Source organism: Panthera tigris, chromosome B3, assembly GCF_018350195.1.
Source record: "Panthera tigris isolate Pti1 chromosome B3, P.tigris_Pti1_mat1.1, whole genome shotgun sequence".
In the NCBI taxonomy this organism is placed as follows: Eukaryota; Metazoa; Chordata; class Mammalia; order Carnivora; family Felidae; genus Panthera; species Panthera tigris.
In genome coordinates, this window is record NC_056665.1 from 53,891,423 (window position 1) to 53,912,716 (window position 21,294).

General features: G+C 35.4%; 1 protein-coding gene across 15 annotated transcripts in view; it reads left to right on the plus strand.

Annotated features, from left to right (window-relative positions):
• Window positions 1-21,294, plus strand: part of ATP8B4 (ATPase phospholipid transporting 8B4 (putative)) — a 255,880-nt gene that overhangs the window by 166,761 nt on the left and 67,825 nt on the right. For all 15 annotated transcript variants that reach the window (XM_042988887.1, XM_015537428.2, XM_042988899.1 and 12 more), the window contains 4 exons: window positions 209-417; window positions 3,893-3,936; window positions 9,081-9,246; window positions 15,885-16,073. In XM_042988887.1, coding sequence (XP_042844821.1) covers window positions 209-417; window positions 3,893-3,936; window positions 9,081-9,246; window positions 15,885-16,073 — 608 coding nt within the window. The remainder of the gene's footprint in view (window positions 1-208; window positions 418-3,892; window positions 3,937-9,080; window positions 9,247-15,884; window positions 16,074-21,294) is intronic.

Here is a 21,294-nt window from a genome sequence, read left to right on the forward strand (position 1 = left end):
TGTGCTGTCAGTGTATAGCCACATGCGAGGCTTCAACCCTGAACTGTGAAATCATGACCTGAGCCTAAATCCAGAGTCAGCAGCTTAACTGACTGAGCCACCCAGGCGCTCCTTGACAGACTTCTTACTTTGGCAACGTTTTGTATGTTCTGAAACTGATGGAGCTTTTCTTTCTTTTTTTTTTTTCCCCCATTTTAATGGATGAAAGTATGGAAGTCATTCGTCTGGGACACAGTTATTTTATAAACTGGGATCGGAAGATGTATTACCCTGAAAAAGCAACACCTGCTGAAGCTCGGACGACCACTCTCAATGAGGAACTGGGCCAGATTGAATACATTTTCTCTGACAAAACAGGCACCCTCACTGAAAACATCATGACTTTTAAAAAATGTTCTATTAATGGGAAAATCTATGGTAAGGGAAGCAGTTCTTCGTACTGATATTGGTTTTTTTTTTTAATGTTTATTTTTGAGAGAGAGAGAGAGAGAGAGAGAGCAGGGGAGAGGCAGAGAGAGAGGGAGACAGAGGATCTGAAGTGGGCTCTGTGCTGACAGCAGAGAGCCCAGCGCAGGGCTTGAACTCACAAACTGTGAGATCATGACATGAGCCGATAGATGCTTAACCAACTGATCCACCCAGGCACCCCTTAAAACATATTTTTTTTAATTTCCCTTAAAAACATAAGCAGCCCTATTTTAAAAACCAAACCATTTATCGCTGACTTTATCATTAATATGGGCACCACCAGCATGTAACATAGTGCTTGGCATATAATAAACAGTCACTAAATATTTGTTCAATGAATGTTGAATAATTTAGATGAAACTTTGGATTTGTTACCTTTCTTGGGTATAGATGGGGGTTAGATGTGATACCGTCTGAAGTTCCTTTTTGTGCTCCCACTGTGTGATTGTGCTTTGTGCTGCTTAATAGGCCAATATCCCCGAGAGGGCAAGTTCTTGGTAACTTGATTTATCTCTGTAAAAGGAGTATTTCATATTTGCTTCCTCACAGCTCTGGAATTGATGTTAGGGCCTGTGTTTGGGAGAACTTACAATTCATTCCTAAGAATTCACACTGCACAGGGCTACTTTTGAGTGGGCAGATAAACTATTTCATCAACATCCAGTTCCTATTTTGTATGCATCTGTCAGGATACCTGCTCTGTACCAGGATTTTCACGCATTCTATTTGTATGTGATTTGAGCCAGTTAGCAGACAGTTTCCTCTGCTGAAAGCATGAGGTGCAGCAGAAGCCTTTTGTTGGGTGCCTCTGGATTCCTAATCTCATTTCACTGGACTCTGAGTGTCCAGTTTTTCAGTCCAGAAATCTCAAGAAGAAAAATCCAAGAAAGAGAGGGAAAACTTCCCTTTATCTCCTGATGAGCAACTTCACACATTGCCAAACACTTTAAAGTAAGATTTGAACTTGAACAAAATTAAGAAATACAAGAAGTTGATTTTTATGCTGTCCTACCTATTGACCTCCCTTCGCTACCCCTACCCCTCTAATCCCCTCTCCTCTGCTCCACCTCCCCTTTTCTGAGAGAGAACCAGATGATTTTCAACCTGGACTTCCATAAGCCCTCAGTTACATTATACATTTCTCATATCACTGTTATAATAAATGGTAAGTAGGGGTGCCCAGGTGCCTCAGTCAGTTAAGTGACCTACTTTGGCTCAGGTCATGATCTCGCAGTTTGTGAGTTCAAACCCCACGTCAGGCTCTGTGCTGACAGCTCAGAGCCTGGAGCCTGCTTCGGATTCTGTGTCTCCCTCTCCTCTTCATGCTCTGTCTCTGTCTCTCTCTCAAAAATAAATAAACGTTAAAAAAATTTTTTTAAATGGTAAGTAAAATAGAAACTTTCCCTAAAAATTTTCTTTTGACGTTATTTTCAGAGGCTTTCTAAGAATAATGACTTAACCCAAAGAGTAGTTTAAATGGGAAAATTTTAGAGTATTGGAGGTATTTTTAATTTGGAGGACCTTTGGGATTCTTTTGCTATGATATATATTGATAATAACATAATAATGATAATATCACTTCCAGGAAATGATCCTAAGAAAATCAGATATGTGGACCAAGATTTATTTGTATAGATGTTTGCCTCAGGGCTATTTTTAGGGAAGGCCCTTGATTTTCACAAAGTATATATATCCCAAGATCTTGCAAGTCTTGAAATTTACAAATCCCATGATAGCTTGTAGTTTCCCTTATAAAATGCAGGAAAGTAACCAAAATATTAACTAACACCTTTAGACCCTTAATTTACATCCCATTATAATTTATGATGCATTTATGATGCCACTAAGATATATTCTTACTAAAGCACTCACAAAATGTTTAAGAATCACGTCCTCTTGTTTTCCTATGAGCTTGTGTTATTTATATTCTAGATCCAGGCCTTGGGAAAACTTGGTATTCCATTCAGGTTTATCTAAATCTTCTATTTTCTAGCTCAGAACTTTTATTTTCTTCAACTTCTTTAACTTTTCTTCACTTCCATTACCATTTTTATAAGCATGCTTCCTTTTGGAGGACAATTTTACACAAAGGCACAGCTTTGTTTTGTCTTTATCTTTTATGAGTTACTGCCTATGGTATACTGACTGGAACATAACCACAGTGCATTTGAGATTTAAATTCCAGGAGCTTGGTGAGGTTCATTCACTAGCTCAGGGGCTCCGCCCAAACAGTAGTCACAACATGGTCTGAATTTAGACCCTGTGCTCTAGATAAACAGCAAATAACAGTTCATCAAGGGCTTTTTTTGGTCATAGCATTGTGTAGTGAAAAGAGAGAGACTTGGGTTCAACATCACACTATAGTGACTTTTTCACCCCAGTTTAGTAATGTCAGGTGGATTTCTGTTCTTCAGTTCCCTCACCAATAAATGGTGCAAGTTTGTGATAATACAAATGCCAGGCGAAGGATTGACGCAAGGAACTCTTGTTATCATTACAAGAAATACAGTCTTGACAAATACCATTACATCTTCAAATGCCAAGCAGAAATTAGAAAAATCTTAAAAGCTTCCACATAGGGGAAAGCTAAAGTAAATTATACTCCGTATCTAGTATACAACCATTCAAAATTAGGTTCACAAAGAACTTTTAATGACCAGAGAAATTCTGACACTTGGGTTAAAAACAGCAGGAACAAGATATTTTTCAACAATCTGAGAAATATTTGTATACACACACACATAATCAACATGAAAAAAGTTCTATAAATACTGGTTATCTTTATGGGATAGAACTATTAGTAATTTTTATTTTCTACTATAAACATCTTGAGTTTGGCCAATGTATCTATAATAGGCATATACTGGCTTTATACTAAAAAGTTATTTTTCAATATTTGGCACATAGGTGGCTATGTTTTACTGCAGAAGGCACTGACATTGTTTAACTCTTACATGCTAATTTGGCCTTGATATTACACAAATGTATCTGGCCCAAACCAAGACAGACAAAGATGTACTCACTAAGCTCAAGCGTTGATGAGAATTGGTCTGTCTAGGATATCATTTTGGATTCCCCAATAGTGAGGATGAAGTAGAAAACAAAAATTTGCCTCTTGCAAACATCAGAGGTAAAATGTAGCAACAGAAGGATAAAAATACAGAAGAATATGATTTATGAGCTCCATATTTTGTTTTTAATGCATACTCTATTTTAGTTCTATCTTGGGCAATATGAGTATTTCTCTGGGTTAATCACCATGTCTAGGGTTACAGTTTGAAAAAATTCCTAAAAAGTCTATGTTTGAGCTCATAATGCCATCTGGTAATGGTGCTTTAATAAATAAGTGTATTTTTTAAAACCAAATGTGTAAATCTAGTTTCTATTTCATTTATTTTTAATTCTCAAGGTTTTTTTTTGGCAGGTGAAGCTGATGATGGCATGGGTCAGAAGACAGACATGACTAAGGTGTGGAGGTGATAAATTTCATTCTTTTAATTTCAAATTGTACATACTTTTTTTAAAAAAATGAGTCTCTGGAGGACTGATTTCCACTATGACAAGTTGATATATTTAATACATAACATTAAAAAAAATAGCTTCATATGGTTCAGAATTCCTTCTATTGAGGTACCTCAACCACAGAGTTCTCTGTTTTTTAATTGTTAGAGATATTTATGTATATATGAGAAAGTATTTTCTCCATTTTTTACATAGGTTGTAGCTTATTATCTGTACCATTCTTAATTTTCTTTCTCAGCAGTGTATTTGAGATCTTACTAGATCAGTGGGAAAAAAAAAAAGCGCTGTCTTATTTTTTCCAATGGCTAAATAGTATTCTGTTATATTGTTCCATGTCTCATGGTAAGGAGACACCAATGGAAATTCAGGATATTTCCAATATTCTGCTAGTAAAAAAATTGCAACAGAAATAACAGTGTGTGCTTATGTTACTTTGCATGGATTGTATGCTAACAAGTTACATTTCTAGAAATGGAATTGTTAAATCCAAAGTATGTCCATTCATAATTGATAAATATTGCCATTGTCTTCTTTAAAATTTTTTACCAGTTTATCCTGCTACAAGCAATGTACAAGAGTGCTGTCCCCCCCCCCTTACCAATACAGTGTTTTGTCATTTTTTGATATTTGCAAGACATGTAAAATGATATATCAATATGATTCTAGCTTTAATTTCTCTTATGAGTGAGGTTGGATATCTTTTTTATATTTTTAATAGCTTACTGTATTTAATTTTTACCCATTTTTCTTTTTTTTTTAAATGCTTATTTTTCAGAGAGAGCACAAGCAGGGGAGGGGCAGAGAGAGGGAAACACAAAATCCAAAGCAGGCTTCAAGCTCAGAGCTGTCAGCATACAGCCTGATGCAGGGCTCGAACCCATGAACTGTGTGAGATCATGACCTGAGCCAAAGGCAGATGCTTTCTTTCTTTCTTTTTAATTTTTTAATGTTTATTTAATTTTGGGGGGGGGCAGAGAGAGAGGCGGGGGGTGGGTAGGGTGGGGGAGGTACAGAATTTGAAGCACGTTCCAGGCTCTGAGCTATCAGCACAGAGTCTGACTGGGGGCTCGAACCCACTAACCCTGAGATCATGACCTGAGTTGAAGTCAAATGCTTAACCAACTGAGCTACGCACCCCTTACCCATTTTTCTACTGGATTATCATCCATCCCTGGTTTTTGTAAATAAATGTCACTTGTCATGTTAAATTGTTTTTTTCAGTGTGTTTCTAGATTCTGTTTGCTAATGCTTTATTTAGGTACATGCGTTGGATTTGTAAGACACATCAGTCCTCAAGGTTTCTGGGGACGTAATGTTTGAGTTGCTATCGATGTTAAATTTACTTTAGAAAAAGAATAATTTTTAAAAATTTTTCCTTAGTTTTTTATTCTGTGGGACAGTTTATATAACATAAAAATGATCTGTGTCTTACAGATGAGCAAGGAGTCTCTTAGGATCCTTTTGATTTTTTCTTTGTGGCTATTTTCTTTTATTTTTTAATTTCTTTAATGTTTATTTATTTTTGAGAGTGAGAGAGATAGAGTGTGAGCAGGGAGGGGCAGGGAGAGAGAGAGGGAGGCATAGAAGCTGAAGCAGGCTCCAGGCTCTGAGCTCTCAGCACAGAGCTTGTCCTGGGGCTCCAATCCATGAACTGTGAGATCATGACCTGAACTGTAGTCAGACACTTAACCAACTGAGTCACCCAGATGCCCCTCTCTGTGGCTATTTTAAAAAAATCATTTTTTATTTTTGATTGTCTTTTTCCTTTCCTATCTTGATTACATTAGAAAGTTGCCCCTTCTCCCCCCACCCCCCCACCCAAAAGTATAGCCTTTGGTTTTATTTATTATTTGTATGTATTTTCCTGTGTTTTAATCAGTAGGCTCTGCTTTTATCTTTATTAATACCACCTTTCTTCATTCTTAAAGTTTCTTTTGTTCTTTTTCCAACTTCATACTTGGATGCTTAACTTATGTTTTCCTTTTTTTTATACAAATGTCTATGGTTCTTAATTTTTCTCTGAATACTTCTTCAATTTTATCACATAGATTTGGCCTGTAGTTTATTAAACTTTTTATTTTTGTCCTATCAATTTGAATATCCACATTGAAACGTTTTTAAGCAAGAGTTTTAAAATTCCCAAGTGATAGAGGCCTTCCCCCTAACTTTATTGTACTTTTAATAAAGAATAGATTTGTATTGATTCTGCCTTTTGGAATTTATTGGGGTTGTCTTTGTGGCTCAATATAGTAAATTGTCAATGTTCCAGGCTTCTTAAAAGGAAAGCATATGTATATTCTGCTTTCAAGGTATATAAACTTACCTATATGTCATTCAGTCCTACCTTGTAAATTATATTATTTAACTCTTGTTTCATTATTTTTCTTTTATCTGTTAGCATGAAAGAGGTTAATTAGATATTTTGAAAATCTCTTCCTATATATAGCTCTTACATAGCTTGAAATCTTTTCTTTTTTTTTTTAATGTTTATTTTATTTTTTAGAGACAGAGCGTGAGCAGGGGAGGGGCAGAGAGAGAGGGAGACAGATAATCCAAAGTAGGCTCCAGGCTCTGAGCTGTCAGCACAGAGCCTGATGCGGGGCTCAAACCCACAAACTGTGAGATCATGACCTGAGCCCAAGTCGAATACCTAACTGACTTAGCCACCCAGGCTCCCCTTGAAATCTTTGTTTTAGAAGTATTGATGCTACTTGGGGGTGAATTGATATTTATATTGGTTATTTATTTTTTTTATGAATTACACAACTTAACATCAAAACTGCTTTTCTTTGACTCATTTAATTCTTCTTGGCCTGAATTCAACCTTATTTGATATTAATGTCTTGACTCCTGGTTTGTTTTCATTTGCATTTTCCCACCTTTTATTTTCTGTGTTTCTGAATAACTTTATATGTGTCTCTTATGTACAGCATAGGATTGGAGTTTGTTTTGCACTCCAATCTTTTAATAATGGAGTTTGGCCCATCTACATTGGGCTATATACTGTCTTAGTTATAACATTTAGGTTCTGTACTTTGTGTCTAACAATAATGTACCTTGTGTTTAATAACTCTTTATATGGATTCTTTATTCTGTATGTGTGCATTTCTTATAATGTTTAGAAACATTAGGAAAGCATATCATTGTTTTTCTACTTCATACCTTCAAGAGTTTACATAATACTCTTTTTTTTCATAATACTCTTAATACTTTTTTTAAGGCAGTGTCTGTTAATTTCCTAATGTGAACAACGATGAAGTTATATTTCTGCCTCTTTCCCTCATATTTTTCTACTATTTTTATAGAAACTTATTAATCTTAAATATATATAGATTTTTATAAGTTGATCTGAATCTTTAAATGATAGATATCATCTGACCTTCAAATAATAAAATGAGGAAATTTGAATCTTACCATTTTTTAGCTGTCTTTTCGTCTTGCATAGTCAAGGTACACAATATACACATTTTGTTTTAGCATCTTAATCTCTCTATTTCTTCTTTATTTAGTCCCTTAAAGGGATTAGGTACTCACCCCTAACTAGGCCTTTACTAATGATTTTTTCCAGTTATCTCTTACTGGGATGAGGTTCATCCTTTAGTGTCAAGAAGGGTTCATGACAAATATGTGTGCCAATTTTATACTTGAATGACAGCTTGATTGACTCTAATTTCTTTGCATCACAGTTTCTTCCCTGGGAGTTTCAGGGAAGTCTAAGGTCAGTGTGTATTTTACTCCTTACCGGTGAGTTGATAATTTTTTCCACTAATGCAGTTCTTAAAATTTATCACATGAACAAAACAATCTATGATTAAGTAAGTCTATGATTCTGGGATAAACACAACTGAGTGTCCTGTATGCAGGACTTGGTATACATATACTTGGATGTAATATAAAACATTCTATAGTCTCTAAGAAAAGGATATATTAAAAGTATTTCCCCATCAACTATTTTTAGCAAAAACATTATCACAGGACTAGTGTCTTGAGTAATAAACTTTTAGAAGTACATTCTGTGTTTTCCGGAAGTCAGTGAATTAACAGGGATATTAGTTACCATTGAATCATCGTCCACTCTTTTGTTGTACCCTATTTCTTTTATCATGTTTTTCTTTTTTTACTCAACATACTTTTAAGTGTGTACTAAACTGTGATTAACAATACTCATGATGTTGCAAGGCAGATCTCTAGAACTTTTTCATCTTGAGTGACTGAAACCTGTACTCATTCAACAGCAATTTCCCATTTCCCCATACCTTTAGCTCCTGGAAACAGCCATTCTACTTTCTGTTTCTGTGGGTTTTACTATTTTGGTACCTCATATAAGTGGAATCATGCAGGAATTGTCCTTCTGTGACTGACCTATTTCACTTCACGTTGTGCCTTCAAGGTTCACTCATGTTGTGCCTAAAGACAGGATCATGGCTGGATGATAATCCATTGTATGTGTATACCACATATTATTTATTCATTCATTTTTTGATGGATGTTTATGTTGTTTCTACCTCTTGGCTATGGTAAATAATGCTGCAGTGAACATGGGAATGCAAATATCTCTTCAAGATCCCAATTTTAATCCTATCATTATATTATGCAAGTACTTCCAGAGGGATCTCAGAAAGCACTCTATAATGAAATGCATTAATATTTTTGTGTTGGAAAATATTAATTCATACTAAGTGGACTAAAAAAGTCTATAATTAGACACATACCATTCTAGGTCAGATTTTGCTGCCAAAATGAGTTCAAGTCAGGTCAGGTTTTGCCATTGAGTAGGTTTTGAAAAAAACTTACCATTTTCAGGGCTTCTTTGTATTTTGGAATTGCAATAAGTATTTTGAGGATCTGTACACCCATTGGATATTTTTTCCTTATCCTTTTGGAAGGTTTACTGCTTTGGTGCTTGGCTCTGAAATGAGAAGATAATATTTAACAGTAATGAGGAAACAGAAAGCCATTGTAGTGCCAGATGTTTGAGGCTGAAAAATCATACAAGCACTAAAAATATATAGAGGAAGCGTTTTTGAATTTTAAAAGGTTATTATTGAAAAGAGGTATATAGTTTTTTTTTTTCTATTGTTCTTCTACAGAAAAATGAACCTGTGGATTTCGCAGTCAATCCCCAAGCAGATAGAACATGTCAGTTCTCTGACCACCGTCTGATGGAATCCATTAAACTGGGGGATTCCAAAGTGTATGAATTTCTTAGGGTACTTGCTCTTTGCCACACCGTCATGTCGGAGGAAAATAGTGCAGGTAAGTACAAAGTGTGTTTCAGTGGTGAACCTTGTTTACAAGTTTGATTTCTTTCTGCTGCCAGTGATTGAGTAAAAATTACCACCCAAGTAATTTCAGTTCAAAAGTGAAATATATAAAGACTGTCGACTGTATATATGTATGTCATATATATGTGTGTATACATGTTTTCTCTCTCTATTATTTATTTTTGTTTTCTTTGTTGGGATTACATTCAAGCCTTAGTTGCGTCCTTGATATGCTGGGCTAACCCATTCCCCAAGTTTTAATTGCTGTGAGGATTCATATTGTTACATTTATGACTTAAACTGAGCTTTATAATTCTGAGGGCAGTGATTAATTATATTTTTATCTGAGGATATCACGGTGCCTTTAAGTACGTTTATTTTATCTTTGCCTTTGAGTTTATTTCATGTCCTGAACTATTTTAATAGCAATCTGCTTTTATTTTAATGTTACATACTTTTTTAGATCTCTTTAAGGATCTTAATTATTCTTGATTTGAAATTTTCTTTTGTTTCCTTTATGAGGTTTCATATTATAGAATGTTGTTTTTTGAATTCTGTGTCTACCTTTAATGTTCTCAAACATTTGATAACTTTTGGTTGCCTGTTGGTGAATGTAGGTTCTGATTACTGTGACCAGTCTCCCAATATTGTGTGGAAGAGGTAGAATGTATGGCTGGCCTTCTGGGTGTGGAGTTCCTCCCTCCAGGAATTCATATGGCATCTGGGGTTAACTGTCTTACTTTTTCAGATCTAGTGCTAGGAATCTGTGCCAATATGCTCACTTGAGAGAGAGTTGTACTTAAGGTCTGGCCTGGAAGAAAACATCACCCACCCAGGTTCTTTTCTTTCATTTTCTTTCTCTTCTCCTTGTGGACTTCTGGAGTGATTCGGGCTCTTAGTTTTGGTCTCCAGTTGCAGAACTCAAATCTTTGAGGTTTCCAGAAGCGGATTATGCACTTTGTGTAGTGTAACATGGGAAGGTTTTATTCTGGAGGCAACGGTCACTGAAGCCTGTTCACAGTAAGCTGGGAGATGGAGGAGCTCAAATGGGCTGGAGTGCTGAGTACACTTCCTCAACTAACTTTACTAATGATGCCCCCAAGAGCACTTCTCTTTTCATTTGTTAACTCTGACTTTGGAAACTCTTTTGGGGATTTCTCTTACTTCTGTATTCATTTCCTTTTGCAGATGCTTTGTGCTGCATTTTTCTCTTCTTCATTGATCAAATCTACTTTTTATCTTGCAGACATTCCTCAAATTTCTAGTTTACTAATAGTATTCATTCTTATTTTCTAGTATGATTTACATTTTTCTCACAATGTGATATAATTAAATGCAGTAAAACACACTGATCTTAAGTGTTTTCTCTGATGAGTTTTGACAATTATATGTACCCATGTAACCCCCCCCCCCAACAGGGTATAAATCTTTTCTGCCACTCTAGAGAGATTACTCATATCACCCCAACAGGGTAAAAATATTTTCTATTACTCTAGAAAGATTACTGATATCCCTTTCCAGTCCATATTCCCAACCCCCTTGCTCAGCCAACCACTGCTGTGATTCCTATCATCAAAGATGAATTTTGCCTGTTTTTGTACTTCATAAAAATGGAATCATACAATTTGTATCCTTTTGTGTCTGACTTCTTTCATGCCATGTAATGATTTTGTTATTCATCCATGTTGATGTATCAGTAAATAGTTCATTCTTTTTTTTTTTAAGTTTATTTATTTATTTTTGAGAGAGAGAGACAGAGAGACAGAGTGAGTGTGGGAGTGGGGGAGGTGCAGAGAGAGGGAGACAAAGGATCCAAAGCAGGTTCCGTGCTGACAGCAGAGTCTGTTGTGGGGATCAGACTCACAAACTGTGAGATCATGACCTCAGTTGAAGTCAGACACTTAACTGACTAAGCCATCCAAGCGCCCCAATCGTTCATTCTTTTATTGCTGAGTAATATTATATTATGTGAGTGTACCATAATTTTCTTTTCTAGTTCTCTGTTCATGGACATTTGGGTTGTTTCCAGCTTTGGGCTAGTATGAATAAAGCTGCCATAAACATTTTTATGTCTTAAAAAAAACATTTAACTAATTTGTATTTGGTAAACACTTAGGTATGAAAATTGCCAGATCATAGTATAAGTATATGTTTAACTTTATAAGAACTGCCCAACCATTTTTCTTCAAATGGTTGCATTATTTTACATTCCCACCATCAGTGTATGAGAGCTGTAGTACCTTTACATTCGAACCAACATTTAGTGTGGTCTTCCTTAAATTTTACCCATTCTTGTGGATATTGGCTAACATCCTGCCATATAAAGGTATTTTGAAGTAAAGAGAGGAAGATGTATATATCTTTAAATTACTTCTATCTCTTGCTTTAAGATATCAAATTCTAAGTGAAGGATTATATCACTGAGTAAGGGAGGATTATTTTGCTCTCCTTTTAAAGATTTATTTACAGTATAGATTGCTTAAATCCATGTATGTTAAGGTACCTTGGAAAACAAACTTTTTTAATATAAACATTAATTATGGAAAAGAATAGAACCAAATCTAACAAACTTAAAGTTTATAATTGTATAATTTATAGTTGAAGCTATTGCTTTTATTTCAAAGGTGTACTGTTTCATGGAGAAGTCATTTGGAGAAGTTGACATTCTCATTCCCTTCTCCAGGATGAAAATGCAGAGGCAGGAAAAGTGGAAAATACAAGTGTTTTAATAGGATTTTTCTATTTTAGTGTATGGAAAGATAAAAGTTTTAGAATTTTTTTTCTTACTGCCTCATTATATCAATCCTTTAAAATTTATTGAGGTTTGCTTTATGGTCTGGTATATGTTCAGTTTCAGTAAATGTTTCATGTGTGCTTGAAATGAATGTGTATTCTGTAGTTATTAGGCACTGAGTTCTAAATATATCCATTAGATAATGTTTGTTAATTGTATTGTTCAATTTTCTACCTCTCTTTGGATTATTTTGACTACTCAATTACACAATTTTCACATATTTGCCTTAAAGTTTATTTTGGCTTATATGAATATAGTTATAGGTATTTTGCTTTTGTTAGTATTTGCATTATTTATCTTTTTTCCACTGTTTCCTGCCAATCTATCTTTTTCTTTGTGTTTTAGGCACATCTTTCATGAACGAGATAATTTTTGACATTTAAAAAGAATAGTTTGATAGAACTAAAGGTTAAGCAGACATTTAGTCCATTATCTTTCTTGAGTATTGATATGTGTAGATTTTAAGTACTTAATATATAATTATTGATACATTTAGTTTATTTCTACCATCTTATTTTGTACTTTACATTTGCCCCAACTTTTGTCTTAGTCTCTCTCTCTTTTTTTTTCCCCTCTTATGGATTTAGTCCATTTTTACTTCTGCTTTGGAATCCTTATTTGTATTTTAGTGGTTAGCCTAGAAATTTTAGCATAGTGAACTTATCAAAGCCTAAGCCTTCTTTTAAACCAAACAAAGACTTTAGAACCCTTCAATACTAATCAACCCTGTCCTGACTTATACAGTATTCTTGTCATGTATTTTCTTTCTTAATCCCCCAAGAGGTTACTTTTATTGTTTTTATAGTCAGTGTTTGCTTAGATCTATCCTACATACTTACTCATTTCTATGCTCTTTAATGCTTGTCCCAACTCTGATCTTCTGTTGACATAAAGTGTATTCTTGATAATTTCTTTTAGGAGAGAACCTTCTGCTAATAAACTCTCAAAAACTTTGGAAAAACAACTTCATCTGTTCTTATTCTTGAACATTTTGCTATGTGCAGAAATTTAAGGTGACAATTTTCTTTTAGCACCTTGAAGGTATTCCACTGTGTCCTGCTGCTATTTCTGTTACTGTATAGTCAGTTCCTAGTCCAATTGTGGTGTGAAGGTCGTCAGTCTTATCTCCCTGGCTACTTTTAAGATTTCTTCTTCCATATTATCACTATAGGTGTGGATTGAAAAATATATTACTTGGAATTCATTGAGATTCTTGAATCTGTAGAGTATCATTTTTTACCATGACATGGTATTTGCTTAGCCATGTATTTCTTCCAGCTTTGCCTCTGACTCATTTTCCCTCTCATGTTAGATCTTCAGTGTCAGATATTTTCATTCTCTTCTCTATGTGTTTTAACACGTCTCTCATTTCTTCTCTTCCCTATCTCTTGGGGATATATTCTCATAGTTCCTCCATTTTTTTTTTCCACAGTACACTGCTTCTTTCTCTAGCAATATCTATATGCAGTTTTTAATTTTTAATTTCTACAAGGTCTTTGATTCTTTTTCAAATCTGCCTAATTTTATGCCTTTTTAAAAAAATTTTTGAAATCTATCAAGTATTTGAGTGTGCTATTTCTAATACCTCCAACATCTGAAGTTTTTGAAGATCTTAGATTATTTCTGTTAGTTCTGCTTGTGTCTTATTTATTGTGATTTTAATGATTTTTCACTGTGAGATGATCATTTTACTTGGAACTTTATTTGTAGAAATTCTTTGGGTCCTGAGATGAAGGCTAGTACCTCCATAAAGGACTTGTAGTGTTCTAATGTAGGAACATATTAAACTAAATTTCCAGTTTGATTTTTTTCAAGTCACTCAAGTATTATGAATTTAGGATGCAAATATGTGTGAAAATCAGTCTTTGGTCTTAAAGTTTCAGCAGAAAAAATTTTTCTTTCCGCTTATAGGTAGATAATTTTTCCTTACAGGCACTCTTGAAGGAGGCCCTGATATCCAATTCTCCTCTATACCAGGAGAGTAGTCTTTTGAAGGCCCAGACATTTTTTTTTAAGTTTATTTATCTATTTTGAAAGAGACAGACAGTGCGAATGGCAGGGGTGGAGAGGGGGGGCGGCAGAGAGAGAGAGAATCCTAAGCAGGCTCCATGCTGCCAATGCAGAGCCTGAGGTGGGGCTCAAACTCACAAAACCACAAGGTCATGACCAGAGCCAAAACCAAGAGTCAGATGCTTAACTGACTGACCCGTTCAGGCACCCTTGGAGGCCCAGTTTTAAGAGGTGGTCTCCCGTTAAACTTCTTACCTGGGCTACGTCTTCTCTAACTCAAGCTCTCAGAGGCTAGAAACCAATGATCAATGATCAGAAAATGTCCTCAAGGCAAAAGCTGGCTACAGTAATACCTTTATTCTATCTGTATTTTTTCTCTTCATCTTTGGCCTAAATAGTTCTTATTTTCTTGCCAGTACATCTTTTATGGATGTACTTAAAATTATTAAAATGTTTTATACAGAATCTGTAGTTGTTTGTAGCAGGGAAGTTGGTCCTGGCACCCAGTTTACTATGTTGAAGAAGTGAAAGTTAAATAATTTCATAGGTAGATAAAGAAACTGCTATAATTTTTTCCCTTTTGAATTTCAAAATTAATTTATGCCTACTGTATCAAGTGAAACCACACTACAAAATTTATAAAGGCAGAGCTAATAATTTCGTCCATGAAGTATTCTAATCTCACCCCTACAGGAGTAACCAATTGGTAACATTTGGTGTCATCATTTCACCCTTATATATATATATTAATATATATAAATTAATATTAATAAATATTTATTTATAAATATAAATTAATATAAAATATAAATATAAATCAATTTATAATTAATAAATTATATTAATATATATAAATTAATATATGCAGTAGATAGGTAGTTATTTGTTTTACATGAAAAGGAATCATAGTATATAATGCAACTCATTTTGTTAAGAATTGATCTTGTACATTGCCTGAAGTCAGTAGATAGGGATATAGCTTTGCCTATTTTTTCAAATGTATTTTTATAAACAAAGACAATATAATTTTATATAGAATGTCTTTGTATATGCTCTATTTTTATAGTTTATTGGTTTTGGTTTGGTTTGGTTTGATTTTTTTTTTTTTTTGCTCAGTTCATTCTTTTTCTCTCTTTTCCCCTCTTCCTCCCAGCCTGATACATACACATCAGGCACCAAGAATGAGCACAGTGGTTTGATTTCTTACATCTCAAGCGGTTTCTTGTATGCATTATAATAAACTGGTCATTAGTAGCAGACTGAAGTGGAACTTGGAATACCTGCTTCATCAACTCTTTGGCTGTGTGATCTTGCAAAAATCATATAAACTCTTCAGTCATAGGTCATTGGTATAAAATGGAAATAATAATTTTTTAATAATCCCTACCTCAAGGGCTTATCATGAGGATTATGAGCATTAATACATATTAAGTGTTTTAGTTTGTGAAACTTTCACTACACATGTCTAGTCACTGAAAATACAAAACCATGGCCTCTGACCTGAGGAACTTTCAGCATCGTGGAGAGTCAGACACATAGATGGATTTTTTTGTATAAGATGGCAGGGGCTCTGATGGTGGTATGGGTGGTGTCCTGTAGTATCTCCCAGTATAGGCACTTGGTCTGGCTGGTTGGCATGTAGAAAAGTTCTGACTTCTGGAGCTAACACTTGAGTTGAGTGTTATAGGATGAGTTGGAGTTAGCACTGGCATTCTGTGAATATTAGCGATTATTCTCAATATCAATACATTTGTTTCTTTTCCTTTTTTTGTTTAATACAATCTATTTTGGCTATAGTTTAATGCGATAGTTTCTTTTCCTTTTAGGGCAGCTGATTTACCAAGTTCAGTCACCTGATGAAGGGGCTTTGGTGACTGCTGCAAGAAATTTGGGGTTCATTTTTAAGTCTCGAACCTCAGAGACAATAACAATAGAAGAATTGGGAACACTGGTTACTTACCAACTTCTTGCCTTCTTGGACTTCAACAATATCAGAAAAAGGATGTCTGTCATAGGTATGACTGGTAGCTGAGATTATGTTTGATCTTTTGGTAGTACTCATCACATTGATGCTTCTTAAGCATTATTTCATTCCTACTTACATACTGAGAATTGTGGTATTTTTGTAACTTGATAAACTTTCATTTTCAACTTAGCCTCAACAGTGCACTAGTAAGTATAACTGATGGGTAGCAAGTGCTTATTGAATCTAGCACTATTGTAGATTGTCTACATGAATTAACTGATTTAATTATTTCAGCAACCCTGTAAGGTAGGTACTATTATTTTAACGCCCATTTTAAAGATAACAAAACTGAGACACACAGAACTAATAGATCCTCAATTACTACTCATTGTGTTTTCTAGAGATGTTTCCCAGGCTTTACCACTACTTGCCTGTATTATTGCAATATCTTCAAAACTATTTCCCCTTAAAATAATGCTCTGTGCTGATACCAAGGTATTCTTTCCAAAATATTGACCTGATTTTGCCATCACCTACATAAAAAACCTTGGTAGCTTCCTAGAATTTAGAGGGTAACATTCTTGCATGGCATTCAAGATTATTTGCAATCTGATTTCAGTCTCTTTATCTTCTACTTCCTCAAACTTGCCCAGCCTTACTAGGTCTTGCATTCCAGGCATGCGTTGTACGCTTTCACCCTCTGTGTGTGCTGTTTCCCCTACCTAAGACTCTTTTTCCCTAATTCTTTTCTTGGAAACTTCTACTCACCTGGAAATGTCCAATTTAAATGCCACCTGTTCTTTTAATTCTTCTACTCATCAATTAACTGCATTCTCCTCTGTTCTTCAGAGCACCTTGTTCATAACACCAGTGTGATACCAGTGCCATGATACTCATGACCTTCCCAGTTGTTAGAGTATGTGCTAGAGGGCAGTGCTGTGTTTTAGCCATCTTACCCAGCCCAAGGCCCAGCATAGAGCTTGGCACATAGTAGGTTTTCTATAAATGCTTGTTAAGTAAAATTTAAGCCAATACTTTGTAACTTATGAATATCCTGGACATATTAAATCAATTTCTACTGTGGAAAATGTGTGTGTACATGGTTGGGTTTTTGGCCTCTAACTACTGGAAAGTAGCTGTGGTAGAATGCTCTCAGCAGGTAAAAACCAAACATCATCTGGGGATGTTTATGTTTATTTTTTTGACAACAGGCTGTAGGCAGTCATCGTCAGTGCTGCCGATGAGCACATACGCTGCTCTAGGCGTTGGCCTAACCATATATCAGCAGAAGCTCTCTTCTATTTACAGCTTCAGGGGAGGTGTTACTAATGTTGGGTTGGCCTAGAACTGGCTTCTCTTTGCTATGAGGGTGTTGACAAAAATGTAAAATTGCTACACAGGGAAATTTTTGGCTTTTCCCCAGCATCAGTCACCACTATGGGCTGTGGAGAAATCACAGCCTAACCACAAACTTCAGATATTTGACTTAATGGATCCCATATGAAGCAAGGTATTGTTCCACCACCGAATGCATGGAGGCTTATGGGCTTTATTTAGGTTCTGTTTGGTTTTTAATCAGAAGGAATTTGAAAGAGGGGCTCCACTAGGGTAGAAAAGTCTCTGATAACAAGGCAAAGAATAAAACAGTGCTAGTCTCATGATTGTCACATGGGTTGGTCTGTGGGGACAACACCCTGATGTGAAGACTCAGATATTTGCTGCTACTGCTGCTGCTGCTGCTGCTGCTTCCTCTTCTCCTTCTCCTCCTCCTTCTCCTTCTCTTTCTCCTTCTCCTCCTCTTCCCCCTCTTCCTCCTCTTCCTCTTTCTTCCTCTTCCTCCTCTGCTTCCTCTTCCTCTTCTTCTGTTTCCTCTTTCTCCTCCTTCCTTTTTTGGAGGAGGGGTGCTATCATTCATTGAATCATGAATGTGTAGTTTCAATACTAGTACTACTTTCATTCTGGGGCAAGAGCCCTGGTTTAATTCAGTTACTTAAATAAAAATAGATTTCTATATAGAATTTTGTCAGAGGATATAGAATCTACTATACTGATAAACATATAAATCTTACTGTACAATTTTGGAAGGACCAATTCTAATAAAAATACAGAGATAAAATTCAAAGATATTAATAGAGGCAAGTGGCACGTAAACATTAAAGAAAAATAAATTAGTCTAGCTCCTTGAAAAGCCCTTGCAAGATCTTTAGTAAGACCTGTTCAACTGTAAACTTTTTAGAGATGATCAAAGTATAAATCACACTGCCGTATGACAGGCATTTTTCTATATGTATATATGAATAGGCATCCAACTGAGATATGGCAAAGTAGAATTATTCATCATCATTCACAGAGTTGCTATTACATTTACTCTTATAGCATAAACTTGGAAACCATTTGTGACTTTTTTTCTTTTTATGTCACAAAGGCATAGCTGCTTTCAATGAATTTTGCATAACTATAATTCAACTTAATTAAGCAAATATTTAGTAAGTGCCTACCATGTCCCAGGGACTTGAAGCTAAGGGAGAATGTGAAACTGAAAAGTGTTCTGTGTGATTGCACCCAGGAGAAGATGGTGAAGCAGGGTACAAAATAGGCTGAAAAAGGAAAGGTCTTGATGATTCCTGTTTATGCCATGTTTAAGAGTCCATACTTGATCCAAAGGCAGAGGGAAGCTATTGCAGGGTTGTATGCAGTTGTGTGAAGATAATTCCAGATAGATTACAGAGGAGTTTGAAGAAAAGCAGGATTGCAATAAGTGGAACATTTAGGTTAATGTGATAATATAAGCAAGAGATAAGGTGATGAAGAGAAATCCATGGCTGCAGTTGGATGTATGGGTGGTAGAAGAGAAGGAGTTTGAATGGTGGCTGGTTACCTGGTTTGGGAGACTTAGTGAAGGGTGAAACTGGTTATTGGGGCAGAGACATAGGAGAGATACCTAGTTGTTGGAGGAAGATAATGTGTGCAGTTTGAATTTAGTGTGGCTGAGCACATCCGAAAGGAGGTATCTAGCTGGTGGTTGGATATACATATTCAAAGGGAGTGCTGGAGATGGATTTGGGCAGGATATACACATTTAAAATCAATCATCCTGTCAATGTACCCTGAAGCCTTAGAAATGAATGTGACTGCATGAAGAGTGGGAGGGAATTAGATCCTGGGAAAGTCTTTGAGGCACAACAATGTATAAAGGACTGGTAAGAGGAGAAGAATCTATAACTAAAAATCTATGACTTTTGTCCAGACTCTGCCCACATGTTATCTCGACCATTTAAAACTGTTGTGTTCTTTAAATCGATTTTAAAAAGGCTAACTTCTGAAATGAGTGAGATATGATTAGCCTTGGGATTTCCTAGCAGAGATGACTAGGAGCCTTGAATGAAGAGAAAAAAACTTGTTGATCTGCAAAAGGAAAGGTTTAGTGAGTAAAATTAAGCAGGATTCCATGAAATTGAATTCACACAAATTCTAAGGGGTTAATGCTTGATTAAGAAACATGAAGGAAATGTAAACTGTTTACTGAATGAGAAGAATATAGCTTGGAAAGGACCCTAGGAGTTAGATTGTTTAAATATCTCCTTTTCACATGTAGAAACTGAGACAAAGAGATGGTAAGAGATTTGAACAAATCATAATTGGTGTGATTTCCTAGACCAGTGGTTCTCCATGTGTGGTCTGGGGAACCCTAAGAAACTTTGGGAGGTTTTCAGAGGATCCACAAGGACAAAAACATTTTCATAATAATACTAATGGTATTTGTCTTTTTTATTCTTTTTCTCATGAGTATACTGTGGAGTTTTACAAAAGCCGCATGATGTGTGATATCACAACAGATTGAACTACTGAAGTGGATATGGGAATCTAACCGTTTTTTAAACCAGACCTGTAATCATGTAAAACAATGCCATTCCCAAAACTAATTTTTTTTGTTATGGAAAATATAATTATTTTTCATAGAAATGTTACCTATGTTAATATGTCATATGCTTATTATCGTAATTATTATAATAGTCATATTATTATAGTAATATAATTAGTGTTCTAAGACCATTGCTATAATAAAATTTCTCAACTTTAATTTCTAATATGGTAAATCTTATTAGATCTAACCCGCTTAAAAAGGCCTAGAGTTCTCACAAAGTTTTAAGAGTGCATAGGGGTTCTGAGACCAAAAAGCTTGAGAACTGATGTCCTAGCCTAGACTATAAAAAACAGTCATAGGGAAGTCATACTGGTAAAAGTAGAAGGCACATAATTTGCCTTTATAGCTCTGGTGATAGAAGGGAGAAAATATGGGAGAAATTATTAAATTGGATTGCTGTAGAAGAAAAGCAAGAAAGGCTTCCCTAGAATTAAATGTTTTTCCCCCACTTGAACAATTAGATAAATTATATATGCTTTCCACCACCCTCCAACTCTTTCCACAATGGGGGCAATTAGAGCCAGGGCACAAGAAAAACTGCATGAGTTCTGGCATCTAGGAGAGCTGACCAACAGTCTTAGGAGAGAAGACAAGTCCTGGATAAGTCAACACAAAACAGTTCCCAAGGTGCATTATACATATTCAAACCCAGGAGGAAACTAGACTAGATTAAGTCTTAGCTAAGAGTAGTAAAAGGTTAGAATGGAAATTAATTCACTGTACTTTGTTATTTATATTTCTTTAAATCAAGTTCTAAATTTTATATTCTATTAATAGTCAATATTCATGTTCATCTGTTTTGAGGCATTCTGTTTTTAGAGAAAAGGTATAATCAAATGGAAAGCATGTAGTAGTCTTTGACTTGATGAAACTTGTGATGGTCAGTGTTCAGACCGTGGAACTGTGATCCAGAAAGTTGTTTCAAACTGTAGGTGGTTACTTGGAAGAAATATATTGTCATGTCATGTCATTCATTCAACAAGTAATTAAGTATATAGTATGTGCCAAGCTGTAAAACCATGCCTACAAATGTAGGCCAAGTATTCTGTGGTTTCAAAAAAGATTTTTCTGAAGCAACATGAGGCACAGCCCGGGGAAGGCTTAAGGACTGGAGATGAGGGGATCCTCATCAGGGCTGTCATTCTCAAACCTGGGGGGGGGGCAGATTAAAAATATAGCCATAACTAATACAGACTTCCAGTTAAAAGAAGGTAGAAAATAATTTTGAAAGCCCCCTGTGAGGCATGCTTGCAGCCTGGATTGTGACCCCAAAATCAACCACCAAGAATGAAAGAAAGGGCATTCCCAAGGAGTAAAGAGGATAAAGAAAAACATCAGCAAAGAC